This window comes from Vulpes vulpes, chromosome 2, assembly GCF_048418805.1.
Source record: "Vulpes vulpes isolate BD-2025 chromosome 2, VulVul3, whole genome shotgun sequence".
Lineage (NCBI taxonomy): Eukaryota > Metazoa > Chordata > Mammalia > Carnivora > Canidae > Vulpes > Vulpes vulpes.
In genome coordinates, this window is record NC_132781.1 from 125,065,344 (window position 1) to 125,078,491 (window position 13,148).

General features: G+C 43.3%; 1 protein-coding gene across 13 annotated transcripts in view; it reads right to left on the reverse strand.

Annotated features, from left to right (window-relative positions):
* Positions 1 to 7,550: 7,550 nt before the first annotated feature.
* PPP2R2B (protein phosphatase 2 regulatory subunit Bbeta) overlaps positions 7,551 to 13,148 on the reverse strand; it is a 443,029-nt gene continuing 437,431 nt past the window's right edge. For all 13 annotated transcript variants that reach the window (XM_072749915.1, XM_026018571.2, XM_072749912.1 and 10 more), the window contains 2 exons: positions 11,688 to 11,779; positions 7,551 to 8,270 (listed from right to left, as the gene is read on the reverse strand). In XM_072749915.1, coding sequence (XP_072606016.1) covers positions 7,991 to 8,270; positions 11,688 to 11,779 — 372 coding nt within the window. In that variant the 3' untranslated portion in view covers positions 7,551 to 7,990. The remainder of the gene's footprint in view (positions 8,271 to 11,687; positions 11,780 to 13,148) is intronic.

Genomic DNA, 13,148 nt, shown 5'->3' on the forward strand with positions numbered 1-13,148 from the left:
AATGAAGGGCTGAGAAATGGAGGCTGCCATTAGATAAATGCCCCCCATGGAATTGAGAAAACAACCCTGGTGTCCCTAGCCCTGCTCTTCTTCCTGTTAAGAGTTCCATCCCAGGGTAAAGAACCATGCTGCAGTGTACTTAGGAGCAGTACTGCTTTGTGGCTACTATGTAACATGGCCACTTCCCCCTCCCCTGAGATATAGGTGCTGTTTAACATGCAATTGTTTGCTGCTCTCTTTGATAAATTCAGACTGACTGTTCATAAGCCACTTGCACTTACAGTTGGAAACCACTGGTCTAGATGAAATATGACTTTCAATTATGCTGCAGTCAAAGAAGCTGAAATAAGAAAGTGAAACTGGGGGGACTCAAGTTTTTTTTTTATTCAAGTGACTTGGGCATGGAGAATAAATTCCAGCATTCACACCTCCCACACTCCCCACCAATCTGACCCTCCATCCCCTGCTCCTTCCTTTAATTTGTTGTTGTGCTTCTCAGCTGCCCACAGAGTCTCCCCTTCTAGATTGTGGACACCCAGGCAAATGAAAATGCCAATCTTCTCCCATCCCTGTCTTGCTGTATTAGGCGTGTATTAGGCTCCAAGTGATTTCTTTGGGGAACTGCTTGCCTTCCCCTAAGAACGTCCCGGGGAAGGTTTGCGTCACCTCTTGCTTCCAAGGGAAAGGGTTGAAAATAATAGCTCTTGTCACTTCTCTTTGCCTTGTTATGGGGAATATTTAGTGCTGGAGCTGGGATGTGGGGGTAATATCTTGGATGTGATAATGTTGCTCCCTGCATCAGTGAACACGGTATTGATTGTAAGCTGTCAACCTTTCTGCATGCTCTGTAGGGTCCCAGAAGGCTCACTACTGCTGGGAGGTAATGCATCAGTCAGGGACACATGTGCTCTATTAACTAACTTTGTAATCTGAACTTGGTGGCTTGGTCTTAAAGCATCTTGGCTCACTGGCTCTTTTTTTTTTTTTTTTTTACTATTTTATCATGCCAGAATAATGTAAGTTCCTCAGATACATTATGGGCTTGCTCTCTCTCTCTCTTGCCTTTGCATATACTATCTTGACACCTGGAACACTCTTGTCCTTTCTGTTCCTCTGGATAATTCATTCCCTATTTATCTATTAAGGCTTGCTTAAGGAGGAATAACCTCCTTTTAGTAGCTTCTGGTCTGGGTGAACCACAGTTACTTTGCATTGTCCTGGCACCCTGAGATACCCATTAGAACACACACCATGCTGTTTTATAGTCCTACAAGAACAAGAGCAAGAAACATGTGTGGGGTATTCATTGTTGTCAAGCACCATTCTGATATGTCTTAAGTTGTTCAGTTCTTATGTATATTAAATAATTTGGTCTTCATGGCAATCTTATGATATAGGTGCCATTTTAACTTTATTTTATCAATAAGGACATTGAGACCTAGACAGGTTAAATAATTGATCAAGGGTCATTCAGCTTATTAAGTGGTGGGAGATCAGTTTCAACTTACACAGGCACCCTGGGCTCTTAACCATGACATTCTACTGGGACCGCTGCCTGTGAATTTGTATCCCACACAACACTGTAAGCCCTTTGAGGACAGGTACTGTCACTACTGCTTCCCCAATACTGCTTTGAGGCTGGGCTTCACAGGCAGTACACGATCAGTCATTAAATGTTTATTGAGTGAATGAAAAAATGCATGAGCATGACTCAAACATAACTCATGAGCTGCTGTTAAGAATGTTAAAATATTGTTTTTCCTTTTGCAAATGAAGCAGACCCCCCTCCATCACGTCTTCTCCAGCCCTCCTGGGGTTCTCTTTGACCCACACAAGAATTTAGTGATTTTGCTGGGAAGAGAGTGTACCAGTAGCCAATCAGAGCAAGGATCCCAGCACTTGTGGTTGGTCCTACATCCCTATGGCTTCACAGTTTCTGTACAAGGGTGAGTCTGGGGAGAAGTGCTTTCTCTAGTCCGATTCAAACTGAAGGCAGCAGCCCATATGACCAGGGTCATGACAAAGAGAAGTTGGGAGGAAGGGAGCTGTCTATCAAAAAGACCAAAGAGGACTTTTCAGGGAACTGGGGTGTAGGGAGTGGATTGGGAATATGACAGTTACGAAATCCCTGTTTCTGGCTTGGCAGCAATCACTGTTTTGACAGCATCGAGGCAGGAATCAGCAAAGGTGACAGATCACCTTGTTTGGCTACCAGCAGTGTAACCAGTGGTGTGTGAAAGATCTAAATTGGAGGACAGTTAACAGTAATAATAAGGTCAGGGTTAGGGGTTGAAGACCTCTGTGAGCCACTTGACTTCACTCTCTGCTTTAGTGATGGGCCAAATTTGTACTTGTTGTCAGCTGTCAGCCCATATTTGGTTGCGGAGGGATGGTTTGCTTGTATCCTCAACAGTGTTAAAAAACAAAACAACAGGACAGGGTAGCTATGTGTTACCCATTACTGTGATGGAAGAAGTACAGCATCTGGGACAGGAGAGATCTTGATGAAACTTCTGGCTGGGTCACAATGACTGTCATTGAACCTTTTTGAGTACATTTCTCAACTGTGAAGAAGGAACCCATCAGGTGACTGGTAATGATTTTAAAAAGTGCCTATCTTGTGCTTGTCATATAATTGGTGCCCATAAATATTAGTTTTCCTTTATTCTTTCCATTTTTACATTGAAATATAGGACTTGGATGTGGGAGCTTACTAAATAATTGTTATTGGATGAATGAAAGAAAGAAGGGGGAGGCCAGTTCTGGCAAACTGAAAAGGGGTTTTTGATAGAATGAGAGAAAGACCAACTTCATGCTCCCATGCCATATTCATGCTTGCTTCAGGACCTCATATATGTTGTGTTCTGTACTGGAAATGCCATATTGTGCTTTGACTATTGACTAAACCCCTTTAAAACTCTGCTTAGATATCCCATATTGTGAAAAATTATTTTCTTATCAGTCCTCATTAACTATTTCCTTCTTTGTATTATTTCTGCAGTTTACAAATACCTCAGCATATTGTAGATAGGTTAACAACATCCATGTTGCTACTCTATGGCTGTCATCTCCTGGAGGGTGGGGACGAGTGGCTTATATACCTCAGTAACGCCTCATGCATGTCACATGCCAGGAACTCACTACATGATTAATAGTGAATTTATGGGACAGTACTGGGACTTGATTTCTAGTCTGTAACTTCCACCCATGTATCTATGTATCTGTCGATCATCTATCTAGAAAGTGAGATAAGCTAGATGAGAAGTACACAAATGTCTGGCTCTGTCACTTGTGAACTGTGTAAGCTTAGTGAAGTTACACAAATCCCTCTCAGTTTCCTTATTTGGAAAATGGAAACAATAATAGTATTGGCTTCTAGAATTCCAGAGGTAAGTGAATTAATACATGGGAAATTTTTGAACCAAGGCTGGCCCGTAATAAGAAATGCTCAGTGAATGTTAGCTACTATTGTATATTAGAAACAGTATTTTAAGAACTGTTTTAGAGTCAGATAACCTTGAGTTGGAGTCCTGGGTCTCTATCTTCCTGGCTAAGTGTCCTTGGCTGGGTTGACAACTTGAGTCTATTTCTTCACTTCCAAAATGGAAATAATACTGGCATAATCTCATGGGATTAAAGAAGGAAGTTAATGAGAAATTACTAGTATGTCCTTTTAGAAGTATTGTTGCTGTTATTATTTTGTGGTGCTTTAAACTTATCCAAGCTATTATAAGTTAATACATTTCTTGTGCTTCTCACAGTAGTACTGTGAGCTAGGACAGATGGTTTTCTGACTATTTTATGGTGATGCGACAGATATACACATTGAGTGCCTTGCATAAATTCCTCACTTAGCAGGGGAGCCAGGGGCAGGACCCACATTTCCTATCTCCTAGTTTCTTCCAATAGAAAGCAATTCCTGAGATTTGACTTAGAAGTACAAGAGAAAGTGGCAGGTTAAGGTCTAACAGATGTCCAGTGACTGGATGGATGGATGGATGGATGGATGGATGGATGGATCCAGGGTGGATGTTTCCTAGTGGTGAATCAGTGGATTGCAGTGTTTTTTTGGGGGGGTACTGTTTAAAACACACCCGCCTCATCCACACATGGACATAATGGAGGAGGACAAATTAGAAAGAGTTCCCTTATTCTGGCTGGGCTGGCTGTAGACTATAGTGTCACCCCCAGAGCTTTGCTCTTAGGCCTACTAGGGCTTTCTTGAGAGCTGCAGGCAGAGAGAATAAAAAAGCATGCATTGACAGTGGTGGGAGGGTGTGAAGGAAGGGAGCTGTAGGCAGTTGCTTTGCTGGTTTGAAGGAGTGAAAATTATGGTCTCCCACTTTGTCAGTGATTGAGCACTTTTGGGTCAACTTTTAGTTTAATGGACCCTAGAGTGATGAAAAGAAATACAGGGGGGATGGTTGACTTATTTCATTGGGTACTCAGCTGCAAGAAGTGAAGCCTCATCCTCGTTCCACCTGACTGCTGTTGTGCCTCTCACATGCTGGTTGCATAATAAGTGTTGGTAGGGTTGAGTTAATTAGGAGATCAATGAGAGGTTTAAAGATGTTGTATTCCCTACCCCCAATACAGAGTAAAGACAGGAGCCAGACCTTAAGGATTTCAGAAGCATATGGGTTCTTACTGCCCGCTCACCTGTGTACACTCCACTACTCTGATGCTTGTTTGTGTCTTTCTTCTTTGTTTCATCGAACATCCTCTTCCAGCTAAGAAGGCATGGATGTCTATTCAAGTGCAGCTTTTTAAATGTCAGGGACTGTTTCACTTGGATTATTTCAATAAAGGCTGGGGGTGTGGGCAGCGCTCCTGGGTGGCTGGCTCAGTGGTTGAGCATCTGCCTTTGGCTCAGGGCGTGATCCCAGAGTCCTGGGATCGAGTCCTGCATGGGGCTCCCCACAGGGAGCCTGCTTCTCCTTCTGCCTATGTCTCTGCTTCTCTCTCTGTATCTTTCATGAATAAATAAAATCCTTAAAAAAAATAAAGACTGGGGAAGCTGTGGCTCCCAGTCCCCCTCAGTCACCTGCCGCCCTGCAGTTTAAGTTCACAGCTCATACCAAGCAGTAGGCCTTGGAGTATTAAGCAGTGCAGGATTCTTAGAACCAACAAACTGTTGAAAACATGGCAGGGCAGCTGTCCAGTAGCTTTTAGGGTCAGCTGGAATGGGGACTGAGTTGATGATGAACATCTCCAGCACTGGGACAGAAGGAAGTTGCAACTGCAAAATACCTAGCTCAGTACCTGGCACAGGGCGGGTCAAGTGCTGATACATGGTGGTGGTTATTGCTGCCTGAGGTTCAATCTCTGGGGCATCCCCTTCCTGTTCTGGTCTAGGAGTCTTGGATGTTTTTTCTGATGCATCCTTTGAATGGCCTTAACTCTGAGATCTTTGAATCTGCTCTTAACTCTGAGATTTTTGGCAAATTCCTCCCACTCTCTGGATTTCAAACTGTAAATCTTTGTGCTAAAGGTATGGATAACTTTAGGGGGTTTTATGTGGAGTTCAGGTAGCCTGCAGGGGTGCCTGTGAATCCCTTAAAACCATGACCAAAATTATTATTAGATGTGTTGTGGGGAGCACTCTTGGCTCCAGTTAGTGAAGAACCACTGTCCATTGGGATTCTTGGATGCTTCTAAGTGTTCTCTGACACCACTCAGTGTCTCAAAGTTCAATAAACATGTTCCCGGTGGTTCGCAAAAATGATTGCAGGTGGTACACGGGTATGTTTGTTATATCACTCATTATGTGATTATTTTAATGTTAAAAAATATTAAAATGGACATTTCATGATTATCGTTTCTTTGGAGGAGGCTAAGTCTTGCTTTTTTAAAAAAAGTGACTTAAATGAGTAATAGCACAGAGGTAGGTTGATACCTAAGTTTGAGCAACAGTTATCTCCCCTGACCCCCACCTGGTACTGAGAGAGGAGATGAGTCTCAGGAGCAGAAAGGCCAGAAGGAAGTTGACAGTAAACTCTAGATGATAACTCACTGGTCCTTTTATCTATCCTTATATCTCTCTATAAATTGGAGAAGTTTCTGATCCTCTCTTAGGTTTTCCCCAAGAACATTGCCCCAGTCAGGCCAGGAATCCTGCTCAAAGAGTTTCTATCTGGGTCACTTTGTAGGCAATGCTTGAAGAGAGGCTCTCATTGCATCAGAGGAGAAACCTTGAGAACAGAGTCACATCTTTATCCACATACTCCTTCAGGTTTGAGAAGTACTTTTCACATTTCAATGTTTGTGAAATTGGGCCACATCTTACAAAGTGGTGCTTCCTTAAATGCTAGATAGCTATTACCTTGCCAAGAAGCTGTTATTAAGTGGATAGTAGCTTAGTTGAAACAAGGTTCTTGAACCTTGTTGAAGGTTGAAACAAGACATACCCAAAAGGAACAGACCAGCCTTACACTGTTTTTTCCCCTCTTCCCAGGCGAATTACACTTGGAAAGTTGGGACTTCTAATAAATACACAACTCAAAAGAGAATTTCTCTTTAAAAGAAAAATGCTCATCTCAAACCATTTCCTGTTAATGAAATGGAAGTTAAAGGGAATGAGTCATTGTGACAGGTATGGAGATACTAAGTCTGGGCCCTGCTTTCTGGGTTCCTCCCACCTCCACTCTGAGATTCCTTTTCATATTTATAAACCCATTTGAATTCATTTAGTCTCCTTCCCAGAGGGATGCCACGTAGAACCTTCTGGAACTTACAAGTCTGAATTCTAATCAGAAGGGGAAAGATAGAGCAGACTGCACAGGTTCAAGCAGACTTCATGATATTGTGAAAGATTCCTGACTCCCTCATATTCCGTTTTTGTAGGAAGAGAGTCCTTTGGTGTATTTGTCCAGATGATGAGCTTGGGGTGGGTTAGAAACACTTGATGAGACTTCACAAATCAGCACTTTATTGGCCATTTCTGTTTTAGCTGCAGTGGAGGTGGATGATTGTGACTTTCGGTTACCCAACCCAGGAAGAGGGGAGGGGGCTGCTAAGCAGACACACCCAAAAGGAACAGACCAGCCTTTCTCAGGGAACCAGGGGAGGTGCCACTGCTTCATTTAGAATGCCAGATAATAAACAACCGGGACTCGGCCTTTAGAAGTCAATGGAATAAAGAAACTGGAAAAGGTTGAAGAGAAAAAGCCAATGAACGTGTAAGTAGAGGATTATATGAAGCCATTTAAGATCACAAAAAGCAAGAGTAACAAGGCCCCAGATGGAATCTGGCCCCACATGGCCTTGCCAAGCTAAGTCTGAGAAGCACTGTGTAGAAAGTGTTCTCTTTATGTCCCCTGAAGCATTCATGGGGTTTCCTAGCCAAATTCTCAGGCTGTTTCTATGGTGCTTACAAAAAAGGGTATAGCAGTGTTGATATGTCCCTTCCCTTCGCATTCTGCGTCCCTTTCGCTGCCTCGTGACATAAATCTCTGCTTCAAATGAGCCTCTAATAAAAAAGTGCTGCAGGGGCAGGAGACACTGATTTTTTTCCACCAAAAAAAAAAAAAAAAAAAAAAGGAGAAATTCTCTAAGAGTAAACGGTGTTTATTTTTTTTGTTGATTTTTTCAATCAAATGGAATTGCTTAATTAAAAAAAAAACTTATCTCTTTTCTCTTTAAATACTACAGACAACCTCATTTTATCTCAGCAGACACCTAGAAACAAAACACTGGACCCACCAGAGAAAACTGGGCAATAAAAGCATCAGAAATTCAAGTCAAATATGGAGAATTAGTGTTAGCTGGCAGCTCTCAATTCTAAACAGAAGTGTCTCAGAACCTATTGGGTTTGACAAAAGTTTCTTAGAACTGGGAATCTGGGAAAGTTGGACTCCTTTTAATTCTATTCCAATTGTTTTCTGCATAGGGAAATTAATGTCAATGCATCAAATGAAGACCCAAAGAAACATTTAAAAACATGTCTGACTAGTATTCAGTATGTGAGATTATTAAGTAATAACTTGTCCTCCTAGTTAACCTTGTCCTGGAATATATATAGGTTATTTGTAGCCGCCACTGCTATAATATTTTCTGAAGGATGCCAAGCTGTATGCAAGATCTTTTTGCTAAAGTCCAGACTGTCGACACTGATCTCATCTTTTCTCCGCTTGCCCCCCACGCACACTTTCCGTGGTTTTAGGATAGCCCGAGGTTTGCTGTTTTCCCTCGAGGCCTCCAGGGTGACATCACGCTTGGTGTTCCTGTCGAACATTCTGAAGAAGTTGTTGTAAGAGCCTGTCATGATGACACTGCAAGGTAGAGAGAAAAGAGGGAGTCACTGAGTGCTCTGGAGGAAGGCGGTAGCACATCCCTTTTGTGTCTTTCTGGAGCTAATGACACCACATGGTGGCCAGCTAATGGTGCCAAGTGTTTTACTAAAAACCAAAAACCCAAACAGGTTTGCCTGACTGTGGTCACAGTTTTGAGCCACTAAAAGCAACAAGTTCTTGGGTTGGTTTGGCAATGAAGGATCATGATAATCCTCCTTGTTACTTCCTTCTTCGGTTGGTAGATAGCTTTTGGTTCTTTGGCTCAGTGAGTCCTGTGGTTTTAATGATCCCTGCTCTACCTCCCATAGGACTGTGAAGGTGGAGAGGGGTCAGGAACACTTGTGAAGACACTAGTTGTGCACACTGGAAGTGTGGTTGCAGGAGTGGGGCTTCCGTGCTGATGGAATTTCTGCCATCAGCACAGCGGGAGAAACACTGATACTACAGCACAGAGGAGCCTGGTGTGTCCTCCCCCTGCTGAGGAGCAGCCTTGCTGGAACCCTTACCTAAGAAAATGGATGTCAGAACATGAGAGTCTCCTAACTCCGGGAAACAAACAAAGGGTAGTGGAAAGGGAGGTGGGTGGGGGGGTTGGGGTGACTGGGTGATGGGCAGTGAGGGGGCACTTGATGGGATGAGCACTGGATGATATGCTATATGTTGGCAAATTGAACTCCAATAATAAAAAAAAAAAGCAAAATTACACAATAGCAAAATGAGACCCATGCAAGATATTTATTTGCAAACCAAATATAAACAGTTTTGTCACTGGTGCCATAATTTTCTAAGCTGGTGACTAACTTCTGACAAAGTTTCAAAACATTGAAAGTGGTATGTATACAATGGAATGTTCCTCAGCCATTAGAAATGACCAATACCCACCATTTACTTCAACATGGATGGAACTGGAGGGTATTATGCTGAGTGAAGCAAGTCAATCGGAGAAGGACAAACGTTATATGGTTTCACTCATATGGGGAATATAAAAAATAGTGAAAGGGATTATAGGGGAAAGGATAGAAATGAGTGGGAAATATCAGAGAGGGTGACAAAACATGAGAGACTCCTAACTCTGGGAAACAAACAAGGGGCAGTGGAAGGGGAGGGTGGGCGGGGGGGATAGGGTGGCTGGGTGATGGGCACTGAGGGGGGCCCTTGACGGGATGAGCACTGGGTATTATACTATATGTTGGCAAATCTAACTCCAATAAAAAAGAAAAGGAAAACAAAACAAAACAAAACAAAAAACAAATGGATGTCATTGTGGTTTCCCCCAGGAAGAGACTAAACAAACTCGAAGTTTAAAAGAATTTGGGAGGAGAAGAAAGACTTGCTAGTGGATTGACAGATGGCTTCCACATTTTTATAAGAGTGCTTCATCCTCAGACTTATTTATGATGGACAGAGGGCAGTGACTGCCAAAGCCTTCCAGAGGCAAAGGACTGACTCTTAACTGGTGACAGTTTGTACACAGGGACAGGCTGAGGGGGTTTAATGCTGTTCCAGTAACACCCCAAGGTAGCTGCTGCTGGAGAGGTGGGCTTGGCCTCATTTCTGAGCGAAGCCCTGACCAGCTGGTTAGGAAAGCATCTCATCAATGTTCACGTGGTGTGAGTGTGTAGACAGGTGAAGGGAAAGCTGAGAGCATGGGACCACAGCTAGGGGGACAGGTTTTTGGGTGCTGGGTCAGCTGTGCCAGGCAAATCAATCAAGGGTGAGCTTTCATAGCTCCGGTCCAGGAAATGCGGGCGGTGACATGTGTTTGTCATTGTAGCAGAAGAAGCTGTTGCCACCTTATCAGGTAGGGTACTGACAATGTCACTTGGACTTACCTCATCCCAAATAGGGGAGCTATGTCTGAGGAAAAGTGAGTAACTTGCTCAGTGTCACACTGTGACAAAGTGGCCAAGTCAGGCCTCCAGCCCCCATCTGCCTGACCCCAGGGCACAGCACTCGGCCCTCAGCCTCACTGCTTCCCATGAACCCACACTTGCTTCCTCCATCCTGACTTGTTTTTAAACAGAGAAAGCCCTTATTTTTTGTTTTTTATTTGTTGGTTTGGAAACAACAAGAACAACTCTCAATCTTATCTGAACCAAGAATCTTCTTGGTTATGGAAGGAAATAGTGAAGTTATGAAAAGAATGTCGATCTTAGGATTTGAACTCAAAACTTCTTACTCTTATCTCTACTACATACTAGCTCATGAGCTGGGGCAGTTTACTTTACCTTGCTGAGCCTCAGTTTCCTCAGCTATGGAATGGGGATGATGACAACAACTTTGTCATCTTGTGGTCAGGATTATATAACAGGATGTGTGTGAAGGTAGACTAATAAGTACTTTGTGAGTCTAGGTTAAGGTAAGTTATCAGGGTGATAACAAATATAAAAAATTTATTAATAATGGAAAAGTGAATAAATTCTATATAAACATATGAAAATATATAGAAATGTATTTATAGAAACATACAAATAAAAATTAAGAAAATAGGGCCAGGGCCAGCGACTTTCCGCCTTAGGAGCTTTGGTCTATGTATCACAGCTGCTCTGCTGTCTCTCCCCACTGCCCTATAGTAAGTGCTGTGACTTGGGTCCTCTGTCATGTGGTGGTTCTTTCCAGGCCTGCTAAGTGGAAGGCACATTTTGGTTCATTGGCAAAGGAAGCCAAATAACAGTCAGAAAACACTTGTTTTTACTAGAAGCTCCAGCCTCTGAGTGCCTTGCCCTGACAGACTGTAGTGCTTCCAAGCACTACTGTTGGTGCCACATTTCTCAAAACACTAAATCAGCTCCTGGTAGCCTGTATTTTGTTCTGGAAGCTGGAGAATCATCTGTATTTGTCAAACTAAAAATGAACCATTAGAAGGTAATATGAAGTATTGTTGAAATAAAAGGCCTTAAAACAATAATAAATCACTTTGAGGGAATATGATAAATGAGGCCAACTAGAATTCAGCTAATGAACCACCAGGGCCTTTGGCCAGGTCTACACTAGAAGTGTCTAGCATTAATTTTTGATCAGGAAAGCGCACTTCGCAATAATCTGAACTGTTTATGCTGGAATGTACTGGTGGATTGTTAGTGTTCTTCATTTCAGCCATGTTGACCTAGCTCTGGGGGCTGCTGGCGTGTGAAACATGGGATTTTCGCACTGATGTCACATGGTCATCAGTGTCAGTCCTGAAAGATGATTCAAGGGTGTCACTACATCCCATCCTCCTTTCCAGGTCTGACCTCAAGGGAAATCCGGGGATCAACATGCTGAATTCCTGCTAGGCCCTGGGGCCTGAGTCTGACCTCCCTTTGGCCACACCCTGCTTAGGATAAATTGCCCAGGGCTTCAGCAAATACAGGGCCCACCCTCTGGAAGGTTCCCTAGACACAGAGCCCTTCTTACCTGTCTGACCCATTCCACACACACTCAAATTTATCAAAAATGCAGTCGTTTTCGTAGAGGGAGCACAACTTGCTGCGGAGGTAGTCATGAACCTGTTGGGGGAATACACCAAGACGGTCAGTTACTATTTTAAGCATGCTTATTTCTGTGAAGACCTCCTCTTGGGATGTGAGCTGTTAATTCTTCCAGTATAACTCTGCCTTGAATTGGATGGCCTGGGTCAGAATCCAGTCTGGGCCCTCTGCTGCTTAGGTAGCCGGTGACATGCAGAAGGGCCCGGTAAGTGATAAGAGTCCTATTCTATAAATTGATTTGCTAATGGGCATGAGAGGACACTACTCTTTTGGTCTTTAATTCAGCAAATGTTTATGGCCGGCCTGCTCGGTGCTTGGGATATGCAGTGAACAAAATACCCTTGGTGTGTTTTCATCCCAGCATAGGGGCAGGTGAGCGTTCACATGGGCCTTTTATATCGAGCAAGGTAAGGAGACATCACAGAAAGGACTGCTGAGCTGGCTATGTTGTGATCATGTGAGACAGCAGAGTCAGGGAGGCCGGTGATAGTCTGGTGACAGATGACAATGGGGAGCAGGGTGAGAACAGTGGGAGGAAACGGTCAGCTTCTCAGTATGTTTGCAGGGAGAATGGATAGGATTCGTGGATGATGTAAATGTGAAGCATGGAAAGAATGGGAATCAAGATGGCTTCTGGATCTTTCTCTTGAGCAAGTGGAAGGATGGACTTGCCATGTTCATTTTTGGGTACGATAATTTGAATAGGTCTGTGCAGGTGGAGCTGTAAAGAGACTCTGATGTAAAGGTTGTGGTCCTGAAGTATGTGATAGTTCTCTCCTGTTTCTATTTTTCAGTGAAATAAGAAGGAAAGGTACCAGGTGAGAATGAGGCAGGGTAGAGGATGCTTGGGAATCAATGCAGCACCGTTGGAAGGCACTGAGGCCTCATGAAGTTGTTGGATGTAAATCTTACATGAGACCAGTCAGCATGGTTGGGTCATTCACTCTATGTTCCATGACATGTTCTGGGTATTGAAAAGCTGAGTCATTTGGACAGTGCAAGTATGTCTAACTCTGCAAATGACTGTTCCTAGATAGTCCTGGGCCTTGTCAAGGTACCTGCCTCATTGCTTTGGTGACAAGAGAATTCATCTGCAGCAGGGCTTCTGGCATTGTTAGATGGGGAAGGGGATGCGAGGGTGAGGTTTATGGCCTGTACTTGAGATGTCTGCTATAAATTAACTCCTTGTCATTCCCTTCCTCTCCTGCCACCATTTGGGCATATTAGAAGTGGCACAAGACTGATGTAGGAGGCCATTTCTGTTTGTAGGACTGAAGATCTCTAGTGATTGTTAGGAGTCTTTGAGCAAAGAAGCATTTTCTGCTCCTTTGAGGGCAAACAAAGGACTGATTCTTTATCTTGACCAGGGTTTGGCAAATCTTTTCTA